This window comes from Gymnodraco acuticeps, unplaced genomic scaffold, assembly GCF_902827175.1.
Source record: "Gymnodraco acuticeps unplaced genomic scaffold, fGymAcu1.1, whole genome shotgun sequence".
NCBI lineage: Eukaryota > Metazoa > Chordata > Actinopteri > Perciformes > Bathydraconidae > Gymnodraco > Gymnodraco acuticeps.
Genome location: NW_022991340.1, coordinates 561016 through 578236, shown reverse-complemented (window position 1 = coordinate 578236; position 17221 = coordinate 561016). Strand labels below are relative to the sequence as shown.

Sequence of the window (17221 nt, the reverse complement as noted above, 5' to 3'; positions counted from 1 at the left end):
TGGTTGGATTAATGCTGTGTTAAATGCCTGAATAAAACAATATATAAAGTTATATTAACATTTGTATTGTACAAATCTGACATAAACATTAAGTATTTGGCACCAAGTGATATTTTTTATTTGAATAAGTAACATATTATTTTTTTAAATATTTGCTTCTAAAATGTGTTCAGTTTTTAGTGTCAAGATGTTCTTTTTTTCACCTGAGAAAATGTAACAAACTCAAGAGAAAAGTGTATCAAAAAGGCATCGGTTAGAGTGAATACACTGCATGCAAACAGTGGATCGGCTTCAGAAGTGGAATCAGTTCATGCTTATATAAAGTGTTGCACTTTTTAACAATAGATTTTGGAAGGAAAATGTGATCTATTTCAGAGTTCCCTTCATTGACAGGCTGCACAAACTATCCCCTTCTAAAGCCACAGAAAGATATATACAACTCCTAAATTCTACTAATCTGTCGTTAGTCAGCCATCATTTGCTCAGAAGGCATCAGGCTTTTTATGATCTCGTCAAATGTCCTTTACTTTCACGCCACAGGTCTTCTTGTTTCCCGCCTCCTTTAAGGTGTCTGCGTCGCTCCTTTTTCCTCCGAATCTGTCCCTCAGCTCAGGAACTGCGTGTATCCCTCGGCGCCCGTCACTATGACATCCATCCAGATCCTCATGGCCTCCGGGGACGGGGCCACCATGTAGTACAGGCGGTCGTGGGTTTTAACGCAGAAAGTCAGAGACGGGTTGGGGCTCTGGAGGATCACAGGAAGAGGGGTAGACGTTTTAGACTCGCCAGCACCTGTTGCATATTTTTCCTCCGAGACGTTTGTTATAAACAACAGCGTTTTTTAACAGCTAACAGCTTAAAAAAGACATCCTGCACCTTAACAATTCAATACTATACTATTAAGAAGAAGAAAAACATGTACTTTATCCAGTCTAATATACATCTCTATATATTAAACTCATATTTCTTTAATAACACAGATATCTAATTTGTCATTTTAATTATATTTCTTACAATATTTTCACAGTTAAAATAATTTGTGTGACTGTAAACATTTATTTTTAAAATGACCTTTTAATACAAATCATATATATAATAATACAACTAACAACAATCTTAATTAGACAAATAATAGTAGTAATAATATTAAAAACGGTTAAAATTAGATTAATTATGGTAAAATGTTTTAATTAAGCCCTTTAGATTGAATATGATATTGTTAATTGATACATTTAAAAAACAGTTAAACATCCATGCAAATCGGATGAAGGTCTGAATTATGCATAATGGTAAAAAGAGCGCGTTACCTTGGTGGCACTGCGCAGGTGATCATAATACACCTCTTCAATGGCCTGGAAGTAAATGAGTCCTTTCAGTTTGGTCTCATGCTTGTCTGAGAGGAGGAAAAGAAACATATTAAGAAACATTTCATTACACCTCGTACTGATGCAAGACCTCTGACAGCCGAGTGGAATCGACCGGTGAGGATCGTTTTATATCTGTCTTTGGTCAAATAAAAAAAGGCAGTTTGAAAACAAATACAACAGACCTGTAGAGAAATACGGGAGATAAATGAGTAAAATATATTTCATTTTACAAGATTCCATCGCAGGAAATGTGGCCTTTTCAATTACACTTGAGCTTTTCATCTCTGAAATAATCTGTAAAAACAATATATACATTTCAATTAAAACGTTTCAGGGGCTTCAATAGATATTTTTTGTCAAACAGTGCAAAAATGAAAATAAATAGTAATTATTTTATACGATGAGGCTTTTTCTAGAATTACTAACTAAGGCAAAACAGATTTTCCTTTTATACACATTTGAACTAATTGCAGGTATATTTGGCACTTGTTTGTTGTGACTTTATTCAATTACCTTAAAGAGGAAATGTGTATTGCTTAATAACGATCTTTTTCTTCTTGTTAGTTTCCCCATTAGAGCAGTTTGTAAGTAGGTGAAACAGAAGTTAAAAAACGAGATGGAGAAATCCGACAAACATCTGTAACGCATTGAGGTGTTAACTTCTTTTCCCAGCAACACATATTCCATGAATAGGTATGAGCAGCAAGTCAAAGTTAATTAAAAGTGCAAGTCTATTTCAAGCTATGCCTGAAGTCTTTACCAACCCATTAATCTGACTTGTTTTCTACCGTCGTACTTTCCGGATCGTCTGTTTTTTTTGTTCCTGCCGGCGAGGTTCACAACTTGAGATCTTTTTGTAAAACTTAAAAGAAATGTCTCTCTCTTGTGAAGCAGATCTGTTGAACATTTCCCTTAAAGCAGGTCAAGCCTTCTGTCCAGTCCTTTTCTTTATTCACAGAGTATCTCTGAGCGTTTGAAAGTCACTTCACACTGAAACCTGCGGAGGAAGCTCATCTAACGCACTCTCTGGACTGATGGGTTTCTTTAGTTTGGGGCTAAACTGTAGGCTCTTCTCACGTCTCAATTTTCTTCAAATAAAATGAGTTCAAAGAATTTCCGGATTCCAACCTTGTTCAAATAAACACTATCATTTTTAATTTTTTTGCACCTTCGTTGCACACTGGGGCGTCCGGCTGTAAAAAATAAACGTCAAGCAACAATTAAAAGCAGTCTTTTGAAATCTGTCAGACACTTTCTCTTACTTTCCCCCTTTTACAAAAGTCAAATCTGCTTAGTAATGAGATAAATGTTTTTGAAATGTGAGTTTCGTTTTATTAGTCACGAACAAGCCAGAAGCTAGCCTCCTCCCCAAGAAAAACACATCTAGAGAAACTATTGCATCTTATTTCATCACCATCATCACCATCATCTTCGTCAGGAGTAAGGGGGTGAAAAGGCTAGGCAAGTGAGGGGAGAGAGGGAGAGGAGCGAGGAGAACAGGGGGCGACAGTAATGAAAATATCCTCAGATTCTCTTTTTGTACTTGATTGTAAAATAATTTCCCCAAAAACACGCTCATGAATTATTCAGAAAACTAACTGTTCGCTTTTTTCGAATTCAGAGGACAGTGTGATAGATGGGAATTACAAACTGACTTTTAACACACAAGACCAAGGCGAAATCCCACTTAGTGCAGCTTTAATTAGTGTTTGGTTCCAGATGAACAAACGGCTGTCGGGACAGAAGTTTGCTTTTCATTGCAAAACAGAGCGCATGATAAGTTTACATTTGGCAGAAGAGCCCCGGCGCTGCTTTCGGCTGAACTGAATAAATCAGATCCTGGCCTGCCGTACGGAAACTTTCCAACATGAAGATCTGAGTTATTATGGAGGATACCAAATATGAGACGATTCTTATGTGAGCAAATTGGTTTGACCACTTGTGTGAACAAGGCCTTAAAATGAGACTAATGGCACATTTCCACTGCAGGGCCTCGCACGGCTTAGTACGGTATGGTTAGGCCTTGGTAGGCCAGGCTCACTTTATGCTGCGTTTCCATTACAGTTTAGTAGCTGGGCAGTAACTATAGTAACGCAGTGTAGGCGGAGCCGTGACTTCATCTTCAATGCGAACCACAAAACCAACATCAGCCGTTAGCTGTTAGCCCTCAGAGCTCACAGCTCCTCATATCTGTTCAGAAACTAGACAAAAGTTAAACAAGTACAAACCACAGACTGTCTGTGTCATGGCGAATACAGTCGATGGTTTATTTATGTCTGTAGGCCGTTGTTGTGAGTGTGGACGGTCGGAGCATATACAACGTTAGCTTAGCCGATCTCCATTCAGAAAACATGCCGTCTGTCTGCAGACTTGTCAAAGCATTAATTCATGGTTTTTACTAACCGGTATCAGTATGTTGTTACTTCGGCATCATTTTGAAACGTGTATTACAATTAAATCACGGTTAAATATGTTCATTTTGTTGTAGTTGTAGCCCCCTTGCCAGCGATTCTCTCTCTAGTTTAGCATACTCAGCCCGGTTGTTGGCCCGGAAAGAACCACGATTTTGGAGGGCCAGAAAAACTGTGAAAAAGTACCCGTTAGCAGGAACTACCCCTAGTGGAAACGCAACAAAAAACGGTTAAACCGTGAAACCATTACATTGCAGAATTTAAATACAATAGGATCCTTTAATAGAGAATCCAAAGAAGTTCATATTAATGCGTCCGTCATCTTTTGAAGTTGATCTAGTATTTAGAAGAGGCTGTAGCGTTTAGGGACAAAGTCTTAAGAGAGGGAAGTGTTTGCAGAATTTGAAATGGACTTTGATAGAATGTTAAATCATTTTTTAGAGAACATTTTTAACATTATGTGTGTTTGATGACAGTATCTCCGGTGTAGAATAAAAATAGATGGTCCTCTAAACTGAAGAGTGAAGATTTATTTTAATCTGAGACAGATTCATCCAGATTCATGTGAGGAAATCTTTAACGGGACACCCTTCCACATTTTAACTATTGATGGACTGCAGTCATGGGTTGCAGTCGAATAGTCCAAAAATCGTCTATTCCTTGACCTCTGAGTGAAACGTCACGGGGTTAAGGGATAGTGGATAGGAGAATTCAAAAGGACTTAGGAGAAGAGACCGCGGTACTTTAGAGAATCCGAATGCACTTTCACTATCCGACGTGTTTATGATGCGCCAGCGGACGTCATGAATGTGCGTCTGCTGCTGTGGGGAAACCATGGAAACTACAGTTTTCTATACAGCGGACTACAACATGGATGTTCAATAAGAACGAGGGACTCATCTAGAGACTCTGCACCGTGCTCTGATGCTGTTGCTTTGCTTTATGAACGTGGACAACAGAGAAACATATTCTTCATGACCAAAGTTGGAATTGAAATAAAAAAGGAAAGTGAAACGTATGCTCGTCACCCTCTCCCTCCCCGTCCGCATTAATACAAATGATCCCAATACGTATGATTGTATGAAAATATCTTAAAATCAATACAAATGTATTTATTATAAACGTTAGTCCTTAACATCTATCACTGTGTATATCACCATTCAAACATCTTTTAAAAGTTGAACAAACCCCACACAGCTCAGTAAAGACTGTGAAATGTTGACTTTATTTGATAATTTCAGTAAAAACTAACGTTCATATTTCTCTTTTTGATTATAACACTGATGAACGTTCAAAACAAAGCACTTTGGCAACTTACCACATACGTTTTAAAATGCTTAATAAGCACCGTAACTTTCATGATATAATTTCTCGGTCATAATCGGTTGTTTCCGTGAACGGCCAACTGTTGAGTGACGGCAAATGCTGCGGCCGCAATGCATTGTGGGGCAACATTTTCTCCTCTCCTTTCGTCAAGGGAGGTCCAGTGGTTCCTAAGCTAAAGGAGGTTATAAAGGAAGTTTGAAACCTCCTTTCCTATCGTTTAGAGAATTGGAACGGCACTTATCATGGCTGCCACTGGGGGACTTCAGGAAGGTTAGGAAGGTTCCTAAGTTAAACGGACTATTCGAATGCAGCCATGGTTTGTTGGTTTTCGTTTTAACCGGACAAAACTACTGGCCAGTTTATGCAAAGTATTGAGCCATTGCATTTTTGGTGTACACACTATTTATCACTTATTGAAATGGCCTTGGCGAGGACTGTGCACCCCGAGTATCCTTCTTATTCTGAGGGATTTGATTTGCATTCTCATAATTACTTTTTAAAAATAGTTTGATGAGGTGTATTTGTTGGTTGGTTGCGATATTTTTTTATTTCCTGTGTATTGTCTATTTAAAGTACCAGGTGTGTTCATCTGCTTTTACTATTTTGCCCCTGATGAAGACCCTGTGATGTAGAATCGCTCAGTGTTTTAACCTATATACCGGACTGTGTGTGTGATCCCTTTTTTATCTTCAAGGGCACCTTAAGGTTCCCTCGTCTTATTGTATGTGAAACTGATGAAGCACCTGTTTTTCTTTCTACGTATATGCAAATGTTGAACTTTGGCTGCTTATTTTTCCAGAACAAGTACCACCTGTATTTCCATAGAGAAAGGATAGGCTCTTTTTTAAGACTTCCAGAGTGAGGAATGCTCAACAAACAAGAAACCAGTAATGATTAAACATTCCTTATTTCATGATAACATTCATTGTATCCTCACCCCCATAATAACAGAAGTTCCTCTTGACGCGGTCAAAAACGAACCAGCGTTTCTTCCAAGATTTAATTTTGCCGCCCATCTTCACCAGGTGGCCCTTGCACATCTTCTCCGTGAGGATGACATAGGGGCAGATGTCGACGCTGTGGCCCGACGACTCCACATGCGCTCGCAGGTCAAACTCCTCCTTCCTGTTCGGAAGGTAGCGCGTCATTGGACGAGCCTGCAGAGGAAATATATAAGAGATCATGTGCAGTGAGTTGGTCAATAGTGAAATGGAACACGTGGTGATCAGGACAGCTGAGATGCAAGATTAAAAGGTTTTAATGTCATATGCACAAAGCTAGTGTAGAAATGGCAATGAAATTCTTCTGACCTGAGCTCCTCCAACAATGCAACATATATAATAAAATACAAAATAAAAAGTAGTGCAAAATGTCTGTCGGACAAGTCAATGGAAAGATGCACTTGTCCGATATTGTAAATAACACGTCCCGGACGATCGGACGTGTGCTTTTTCGCAAACTGGCCCTCCTCAAATATATATTTATATTTTCAAAACGATGCATGGTTATTTCTGATGGAGAAAACTTATTTCTGCCGATTGATATGACTGCACATAGTTCCTTGATCATCCTAGCAACGGTCTGTTCTCCTTAGCAACGGTCTAATACTGAAAAAGAAACAACCTCTGGAATGTCCAAATTGACCAATCAGAATCGAGTATTCGACTAAGACTTGCATTAATTCATATGCTTGAATACTGCTGTCCAAGTTCTGTGAGAAGACTGTGTATATAGATTTATATATAGATTTGTTTTCACTTTGGGGCGGCAACTTGTAAACAACAGTGGTTTAATTTGATCTTTATCCTTTGGGAAACATTTGGATATTCAGCTTCCTAATCCTCCTCTAGAGGTAGCCACCAACAGTTCCCACCTGCTGTTCAGTGCTGAGCAGGTGGTGCTCAGAGGGCTTTTAAGATAAACAGTAGGAGAAACAGCTGCCTGCCTAAAAACGTTCGGGCTGAGGATTATACCATGTGGATAATGCTACTACCAGCGACCCCGTTCACATTACATTACATGTTATGAATAATTCCAATATGCACGAAAAAATAGGATTATAGTAGCTCTAAATAGCAGAACTAGGTGCCTTTGTGCTTGTTGATTTGAGGATGTTTGTTTACTCAGCATTCACACAACAGGCAACTGATAATTACACACACTTTGTAAAGATTAAAGCTTTAATTATGTGTACATTATATTATTTTGTGCACCCCCACCTTCCTCTCTGTTCTCCTCTTCCTCGTCCCTCCTATTCTTTTCCTTCCTGACAAACTTTGATCTTCCCATATTCCCAGCCTCTCTTCAGCGTCTCGCCTCTCATCCTCTCCCCTAAGTCTCCTCTCCTCCTCCTCTCCCCTAAGTCTCCTCTCCTCCTCCTCTCCCCTAAGTCTCCTTTCCTCCTCCCCCTCTCCCCTAAGTCTCCTTTCCTCCTCCTCCTCTCTCCTAAGTCTCCTTTCCTCCTCCTCCTCTCCCCTAAGTCTCCTTTCCTCCTCCTCTCCCCTAAGTCTCCTTTCCTCATCGCCCTCTCCCCTAAGTCTCCTTTCCTCCTCCTCTCCCATAAGTCTCCTCTCCCCCTCCTCTCTCCTAAGTAGGGTTGGGAACCGAAACTCGGTTCCAGATGAGAACCGATAACAAAATGCCGGGTACCAGGTACCCATACAAAATACACAATTTCGGTTCTGCTTAACGGTTCCTAAACGCGGTAGACCCTGTATTCCACCGGGTCCGTCTGCGCCGCGGGTCCGTCTGCGCCACGGTGACCCGGTGGAATACAGCCAGGGTAAGGGAGGACTGGCCATATGTGTGTTCTGGAGAATCACAGAACGGCCGTTGACGGCCGGCTCGGTACGCTGGCGGCCGGCACCGCCCTTCATTTTTTTAAACGGCATCATGTAAGTTGCGGCGACAGGCGACAGAGGTCCACAGTTGCCCCGCAGCGAGGCTCCCCCCGTAGACAGTTCACAAGCTCAGTCACTTCATAACACCAAAGATGGATCGCGGTAAACGCTCTGAAGTGAGGCTCCACTACGCTAAAAAATAAAAAGACAAGGCACAGTGTAATGCCTGTTAATAGCTTGCCACAGGCATAGCTCAGTTAAAATAAAGCACAGCTATTGTGCAATACATTTGTATTGCATGTATATTTTTTATTTGTAAAAATGTCAGTTAAAGCTTAAAAGAATAAAGATATTGTTGTTATCTAAACGTTTGACCTCTTTCTTTTACAATTTTGGAATCGAAACGGGGAATCGATAAGAACCGGAATCAATAAGCAGAACTGAAATCGATTAGCAGAGCCGGAATCGAAATCGATAAATTTCAAACGATACCCATCCCTACTCCTAAGTCTCCTTTCCTCCTCCTCCTCTCCCCTAATTCTCCTTTCCTCCTCCCTAAGTCTCCTTTCCTCCTCCCTACATCTCCTTTCCTCCTCCCTAAGTCTCCTTTCCTCCTACTCCTCTCCCCTAATTCCCCTTTCCTCCTCCTTAAGTCTCCTTTCCTCCTCCCTAAGTCTCCTCTCCTCATCCTCTCCTACTCCCTTCCTCTCCCCCCCCCCCTCTCTTGTTCCCTCTGCTCCAATGCCCTAGGAGAAGTGTTTCTCTCTCATCTTCACCTCCTCCTCCTCCTCCTCCTCCTCCTCCTCCTCCTCCTCCTCCTCCTCCTCCTCCTCCTCCTCCTCCTCCACGTACCTGTGAGAAGTGTTTCTCTCTCATCTTCACCTCCTCCTCCACCAGCCTCAGCCTGTGGGTGGTCTCGTCCTGCAGCCTCCTCTCGGCCTCCTCTCTCCTCCTCCGCTCCTCCTCCAACATCTGCCGCCGCGCCTGCACCTCCCTCTCCTGGGAGCGTGGGGAGAGGAGACAGAGCAACAGATGGGGAGAAGAGAACAGGGGCAAAAGGGAGACGGGGAAATGTGTAAATGGTAGGCAAATATTGCAAAACAAAGCGAGCGAGTGTCAGGGGAGGCGCAGGAGAATTTCCCAATGCAGGGTTTTGTCAAATATATCCCTTAAGTTTGTATAAAAGAGTGAGCTTTGCTGATGCAAAATGATCCTTTGCTGCTTTCAGATACTTGCATGCTTTGTTTCAACATGTGGAATAATACAAAGGTAAACAAAGTACGTACAACACCACACCTCGAGCTGAGTGACAAACTCATGAAAGAGGAGAAACTCGGGTCTCCTGCGATAATTTGAAGATATTGCTCATCAACTCTCAGGGGAATTGCTTTGTTTGGTTCTGATATGATCATAACATGTCATTCTTTCACCAGATCTCTAGTCAAAACTCACGATTCAGACACAAATACGTCACACATAGAAGCAGCAAGTCTGAACTTGAACAACTTTTGGCATTTTTGCTTTAAATTTGATTAAATCATGAAAAAACATAGGTTTAATAAGTTAAGGCTTTTACCTTTTCCAGTCGGTATATGTTTGCTTTGGATTGTCACTTTTGAAAGAATTGTTTTGGTGTCATTGATGTATTTCATGGTTTTCTGTTCGTATTTTTGGGTGTTGAATGTGCTCGTTCATGTTCAAAAAGTACATTTAAGTTGATTAACCATTTTAGTAATTGACGTTAATCCTTGGCGGAAGTCATGGGATAACTGAGGATAAACTGTTGTTCTTTAAAGGTAGGTAAGAATGGAGAAACCAGCTCGAGTGTTGAAAGTACACAACCGGAAAAAATCTGCCCCTTCCTTCAGACTTCCTTACAGAGCCCCTCCTCCAACACACACGAATGCGCACATGACCAATGAGGGCACGAGATAAGTTTGTGCACAGATGGAAGGCTGACAGGCAGGTAGGCCATCCAGTTACTTTAGCCGGGCCGGCTCAGATGATTGGTCGTGCTTTTGACAGTACCACGGCTTCCACAGATGACATTTTATTAATTTATTTATTGTCAAAGCATTTAATATATTCATTGCTATCGGGATGTTAAGAGCATTCCATGGAATATAACAAAAAGTGTTTCTGAAGTGAATTACCTACCCCACCTTTAAGATACAATTATTTCTCTCATTGATGTATTTCATGGTTTTCTGTTCGTATGCTCGTTCATGTTCAAAAAGTATATTTATATTGATTGACCATTTGAGTAATTGACCTTAATCCCTGGAGGAAGTGATAACTGAGGTTAAACTGTGGCTCTGACACTCACTCGGTTCTCCATCAGTCTAGCTTTCTCCTGCTGCGCCTCCTTCAGCATCTTCTCCATCTCCTCTATCCTCTGGGCCTCCATCCCACAGGCACTGAAACACAGAGGGTCTGATGACACGTCTGCAACAAGTCTCAGGATGAAACAAAGTAAACAGACGCGCCTGGAAACCAAACACTGACAGCAGCGGGAGACAAAGGTTTCTCTCTAACGAGGCTTTGAACTCGTAGATTCATCAAACACTGGGAAAAACTTGAGGTGGTTGGCATGGCAACAGCCGGCGTACTGCTGGTAGACAGGGGGAGCAGACGTGTAACAAAACATGTTGTCACGGGAACAAAGCGCAGTGACCCTACTCCTGGGAGACGGGGCAGACTTGAGTGTTCCCATGGAAACAGAGCCAGTTCTCTCACCTTTCTGGGGTACAGGCGGAGTTGCCGGTGGAGACGCTGGTCTCCATGCTGTCGGAGCTCTCCAGGCTCAGGGTGTCGTACGCCTGGCTGCCGCTGGGGGGCGCCTGGTGGTGCAGGATGGAGTGATGCATTGTGGGGGATATATCTGTGGGAAAGGAGACAGCTGTCACAGACTTACAGTGCCCTCTGCTGACAGAGACACGCCACTGCTACCAGAGAGTGTTATGAGACTCTTTATTAGGTTGTATTGGGGCTTAAACCTGGATTCATTGTGTTTTTCTAGATGCAAACCAATCAATACATGGGGTTACAAATTAAATAAGTGAGGCTGTACAAGGCCTGCAATACAGTCTTATTTATTTGTTATTATTTCACATGATAGGCTCAGAGTAAATTGCTTTTGTTTGCGTAAACTAGAGGGGAATAACTCACACCAGAGTAATTTTGGTGAGATAATGACCATCCTGGTCCTAAGTTACACAGGGGGTGCCAAATCTGGCAGACATTACACCAACTCTGCCAGATCTAGAAGCCCCCCTGCCGTTTTATACACCACGCATCCAGAATAAAATGCTTTTGTTTCCCCTTAAACAAGAGGGGCATCACTAACACCAGTGTGATTTTGGTGAGATTATAACCATCCTGGCCAAAGTTACAGAGGGGTTGCCAAATCCGGCAGCCATAAACCTATCTCTTGCTGATTTAGAAAGCCCCTTAAATTAACAATGAGTCTTGCAACCTTATTATTTAGATTAATTTTGTATTAACAAACTCCAGTGGGAAATATCTGGATTTTTAGCTGCTTAATTGTCCTCTCCTCTCTTGGTGCTGAGCAGGTGGTGTACAGAGAGCATGTAACGCTTATATGAGAAAAACAGCTGCCAACTCAGCAACACCAAAATAAAAATCTAAAAGTCACTTCAATGCCACTATACCAGAGACCCTTAAGTGTGCTAAAGAGATGAGATGGGACTCCATACCTTTGTTCTGCAGTGCCATCTGCCTCCTGGACTCCATGTCTAAGGGGTTCGACAGCATTAACTGCAGCCCCTGAAAAACACATAGAATCAGGGTATATGCAGGAATCCTGAAGTCAGATGTAACACCTTTTAAGACCCTTTCCATACATGTTAAGACCTCATCGCCACTTGGAGTTTTAACCGGTTACATTGGCGACACACTTTACCTCACATTTACTATATACAGTATGGATTGTCCTTCCTCCTTATCTTCCAACCATTTGGCCGCAAACCTGCATTTCCCCATAACGATGTTGTTTAACAACCGGCGTAAACGGACCTTCGCACGCTATCAAGCAGTGAGCGTGAGATGTCCTGTTCAGATGACGTCAAATCCAACGGGATGCCATAAATAAACTACACAGAATCACACTACACACCTACGCCATGATTACATTCAGGCAGACTGTAGAATACAACCTCTTTGGACCATTGAGATACTTACTGAAAACAAGCTACAAAATGTAACACCTTGGAAAATGCTGTTTAATACTTTTTAATAGCCTTAATTTTCGCTAAATTGATTTATCAACTTTTAATACTTTTTAAGACCCCGCGGACACCCTGAGAAAGCATCAAGCACATTTAACTACTTGGAGACTTTAAAAAACGTGTTAAAGTGATGAGCTCACCTTGGTTTTCTCATTAGCACCAGTGGAGTGCGGCAGGGTGCCCGATGCTGCCTGTCCAACCTCAGCATCTGATCTGGACCTCAATAACTGGGAGGAGGAGGAGGAGGAGGAGGAGGAGGAGGAGGAGGAGGAGGAGGAGGAGGAGGAGGAGGAGGAGGAGGAGGAGGAGGAGGAGGAGGAGGAGGAGAGGTCTGTTCATTATGCTTGTTACATTTGAGTAGGAGGTGGATATGCTATTGCCCCCCTTAGGAACACACAAACAATCCCCTTCTTTTCTACTTACTTGTCCTGGAAAGTGGAACATTCTTTCAGTTTCAATTCAAAAAGATTTTGGATTAGATTGATTTCTGGTACTTTATTCTCCTTTGTTCTGCTTCCACTGAGCCAAGCAGTGACTATTAGCGTCATTATGTGTCTATTGAAGCACTGTGATTTAGGAAAGCTCTTTACCAAAGCATGTTTGTACCGCCAACAGAAGGACATACAACTTGCGTCAGTCCTTCCATGTAACAATGTTGGGTAGTAAGACATTGTTTCATGGTGTGTTTTCTTTAGAGGAAGTTCAACATGCTTTACCTTATGCGTGCAGGATCAAGTACCAATTTGAAGATTGGACTAATACAGTGGTAGTGATGTTACTTACTTAAGTGATTTTTGTTGAGGTACTTTACTGGAGTATTTCCATTTTATGCTACATGTATACTTCTACTCTACTGCCTTTAGGAGGCAAATATCTTACTTTCACTCCATTATATTTATTCAACAAATAAAAACACATGATATATGCTGATATAATATACATCAGTGGTGTAAACAAATAAACACAGTACTTGAAAAATAACCTAAAACTGGCTCCCATTGACAAAAAGGCTAAAATGCTCTTACATGTTTTGGTGATAAAACAATAGTATATAATAACCTTGAATAATATACTATTGTGAAAAGAGCCATTCTGCATTTTGAATACTTTTGATACTTTAAGTCCATTTTGCTGATAATAATAATGGGCTTCTATTTAGGTAACATTTTGATTTTGGAGTATTTAAGACCATAGTATTTCTACTTTTACTTAATAAAAGGATCGGAGTACCTGTAGGATCTGAGTTCCTAAATAACTACATAAAAATAACCTGTCCTCTTTTGTCCACTAGAGGGCCTTAAAGCCATAGCAAATGGAGAGTGAGAGTGAGGATCTGGGGTTCAAGAAAGTGTGTAAGCATCTGGCCCGCTGAAAGAGAGTGGAGAGTTTACCTGACTGTGTCTGCGTGCAGAAAAAGACTTTGCAGGCAGTGGTGGAGGACATGGCCGAGGCTCTCCAGCAGCCATGATGTCCTGGTACCAGCGCTCCAGGTTAATAGGAGCCATTGTGTTCCTGCTCAGCTCAGGATGGCTCTGAGGTGACGGGAAAGCATTCAGCCAGAGAGAGGAGAGGGAAGCAGCACAGCAGCGGCATGAGTGACAGAAGCATCAAGCAGGTAGGAGAGATAAACAGAAAACAGGCCTCGCAGAAATAGAAATGTTAAGTGGAAAAACTAAGACGGGAACAAACCTGGGCAGAGAGAAAGGAGGAAGGACCACATGCTGTTGAGTGGCATGAGAAGGTGGATTCAGAGGAGGCGAGTTGGAATGATGGAATAGAGGAAGAAGAGGTGGGATCGAGTCTGTGCATCCCAAAGATCTGGCTTAACTGACTGACTGTGATGTACTCCTTCACACAGGAACGAGATACACACATACATTTACAAAAGAGGGAGACAAATAGAAGAGCATTAGGAAGCTGATCTCTGAGAAGGACGTCTTGAGATTTAGCTGGTTAGAGAAACATTTGGCAGAATGCAGGCAGGGTGTCTACCTCACATGGCAGAGCTGGAGCTACAGCCAGGGAGAGGCAGTGGAGAGCAGCGGGGGAAGAAGGTTGCATAGAAGCGTTCCCATACATCTTAAAGACATCAGACAGCCTGAGGTACTCCTGCAGCGACAGCCAGAACACAACTTTAAGAGGGTGGAAAAAGTCAACTATGATAAGTCATGCAGAGAGGCACAAGCAAACATGGAAATAAACTAGTTTAACTACATTTTGCAGTATATGCTGTTAGTTTAACTGGATTGCAATTTTTGTAGTTTAATTACTTTCCTTTTATGTTTTTTGTTCACTTCTAATCATTCCAGACAAACCATTTAGGCCATAAAATATAGACATTTGTATTTATTATTTTGTATCTTTCTCCTTCAATGCATTTGTCAAAATCTTACAAATAACACTTTTTCTGGAACGAACGTATGCCCCTTTATTGAAACATGTGACCCAAGTAGCTTAGGTTAACAAAAGCAGATTTCTTCCTCGGGTAGGTTGGATGCAGTTTGACTTCTTCCAGTTTTAAATAGTTGGTAGTATGCAAAGCTTTCAAAGTAGCTTTCCCTACACTGTGTACTATATTGTATATATACCCATAATCACAACCCACTTGGTCCCTGTCTTTTAAATGATTATAGATGGCTGATAGATGATCCAAGTTTTTTCTTTATCATCTAACGCTGTAATAGATAGTAGCCTACTGTATAACCTTACAAACCTTAAACATAATATATAGATAGGCAGAAGCTTGACCTACCATCATACACACTGCAAGCGTACTGTTGTGTTTCAGTCATTTAATTGCTAACACACCGTCATGCCCAGTCTCTATTGCAGCACAGGCGTTTATTAGGTTTGTTACTAAGAAGCTTTTGTAGAGATTTACCTCTTGTGGCCTAACAGGGTAGAGTTCAGGGTAGGGGATGTGAGAGGAGGAGGCAGAGGAGGGGCAGGGGCTATGAGGAGGACCGTCCACATTAGCAAGGTCTGGTTCGCTGATGTGGAGAAATTCCTGTTTAAAAAGGTCGTCTAAGTAAAAAAGATCCACTTGGAAGATGTTTTTTTCTAACTTTAAGTGTTATATGATCTCTTCCTGCTCACCTCTGCCATGTTGCTTTTAGGCTTTGGGAAGTTTCGTCCTCCCGTTAAGGTGTGGTACTTCTTCTCCAGGGCACACAACCTGTCCTGCTCCTAAAAGGCAAAACCAGCATGGACACAGAGGGGCTTTCAAAGCTGACCATGCTTCACTTTTATGGATTAAATACAGGCTCGCTGTTGAGGTTAGATGTGTTTAGGGTGTAGGACCCACCTTGTGTAGCAGCTGCAGAGTCACTATCCTGTCTTTAGCCATCCTGTCACAGTCTTGAGACGCCTGCACGCCCATCTGTTTCACCTGAGCTTCCATAGCGGCCATTTTCTCCTGAAAATCAACCCGTTTCTTGATGTCACGTTGGTGAGATATTTTACACATTTTTCGGTAACCCTTTCTATGACGGATATGTCTATAATGCCCTATTAATATACTAATATGTGTTAAATAGTTCTCTATAACACGTTGTAATTGGTTTACATATTTTACAATGACTTATAAAGTATAGTAACAATTCATAACTGGTGTTTTTTGTTGTTGCAAGGAACACAGTGTATTATAATTCCTATAGTTAAATGCATTATTTTTATAGTGAACTTATAATTGTTGAAGTTCTTGTATCTTTAATCACATGTGCTTTAAGCAGATTACAATCTATTTTAAGTATGCTTTAATGTATTTCATAAAGCCCTATTAATATACTAATATGTGTTAAATAATGTTCTATAGTACTTTGCAATTGAAATAAATATTGTATAATGACCTATAATGTCAAGTATCGCAACTGGTGGTTTTGTTGTTGTTGCAAGGAACACAGTGTATTATCATTTTTATAGTGATCTTATAATTTAGGAGTGCTTATAACTTTAATTACACAGTGCTTTAAGCAGATTACAATGCATTATAGGTATGTTTTGAATGTATTTCAGGCGTCACAGAGAGTTTGACTGATTGTTTTCATAACAAATGTCCCCCTACCTTCCTCTTGGCCACGCTGCAGTGATACTCGGCTCGCTCTTGGAGAAGCTGCGAGTTCTTCGTGTCTTTCTTCTCCTCCAAACTGCTCTCCTCCTCCAGCTGGCAGAACTCCAGCTCCTCAAACTGCTTGGTCCCAGACTCCAGAGCCTCTGCTTTCTGTCCACATGCAGATGTACATGCAGGTTATTTATCAAAGGATGAGCGTGGGTATATTCCATATGTTTATTATTCTCAACAAAAGCCCATGAAAAGTCCAAAACCAACAATGATCAACACGTATTGTCTGTGTGTATTAAGCTTCATATCTGCCTTACTTATGATGCACACAGCACTGCTGCATGTATTCATCCACAGTAGAGATGAGTCCCCAATCAAAAGCACTCCTTTAACTTTTGGTCATACAAAAATAATAATATAAGTCCCTCCCTCAGCCTTTTTCTAAAAATCAAACCACATTTTTGACCCATTATCGAAGATGTACGACTTCAGTATGGTGAATCTTTGATGGAGCGTTACAGAGAGCCTTAAAAATGGGCGTAAAGTATTGAGTGACAAACTTACACATTCTTTTCGTTTGGGGTTTTCATGGGATTTGTTCAAAACAAGAATAATAAACATAAACACCACCATATCCTTAAATGTCTGCTAGGAAAGAACCAGAATTTGATACCATGTGAATGTTATGTGGTTTGAATAACTCATTATAAAGGGCATGCACACTTTTAGAGCAAAGCTGTTAATAACATTATTAATGATTACTGATTGCATTTGACATTTCAAGCATCCAGAATGAGGGAACAGCAGAGATAAAGCCACAGTCTTAAAAGCATTGCTTACTGTGTAGCTACTCTTTATGTGATTATAAATAATGAGTGGCAACAGCAGAAAAAGAGGAAATGCACAGACTGCAGATTTAACGCAGCGTCCACACGGCAGCGTGCGTTGAAGCTTGCCGTGTCTGAAGCTC

The 17221-nt window shown here is 41.2% G+C and overlaps 1 protein-coding gene across 8 annotated transcripts in view; it reads right to left on the bottom strand.

Moving 5' to 3' along the window:
• The window catches only part of phldb1a (pleckstrin homology-like domain, family B, member 1a), a 36105-nt gene that overhangs the window by 103 nt on the left and 18781 nt on the right, over positions 1–17221 (bottom strand). For 6 of the 8 annotated variants that reach the window (XM_034240531.1, XM_034240532.1, XM_034240533.1 and 3 more), the window contains 15 exons: positions 16255–16410; positions 15496–15606; positions 15288–15377; positions 15073–15198; positions 14184–14300; positions 13881–14039; positions 13583–13723; positions 12332–12418; positions 11661–11730; positions 10681–10825; positions 10271–10361; positions 8797–8943; positions 6042–6261; positions 1308–1393; positions 1–745 (listed from right to left, as the gene is read on the bottom strand). The exon at positions 1–745 is cut by the window's left edge and continues 103 nt beyond it. In XM_034240531.1, the coding sequence (XP_034096422.1) occupies positions 605–745; positions 1308–1393; positions 6042–6261; positions 8797–8943; positions 10271–10361; positions 10681–10825; positions 11661–11730; positions 12332–12418; positions 13583–13723; positions 13881–14039; positions 14184–14300; positions 15073–15198; positions 15288–15377; positions 15496–15606; positions 16255–16410 (1887 nt within the window). In that variant the 3' untranslated portion in view covers positions 1–604. The remainder of the gene's footprint in view (positions 746–1307; positions 1394–6041; positions 6262–8796; positions 8944–10270; positions 10362–10680; positions 10826–11660; positions 11731–12331; positions 12419–13582; positions 13724–13880; positions 14040–14183; positions 14301–15072; positions 15199–15287; positions 15378–15495; positions 15607–16254; positions 16411–17221) is intronic. The other 2 variants (XM_034240535.1, XM_034240538.1) reach the window with 2 other exon arrangements.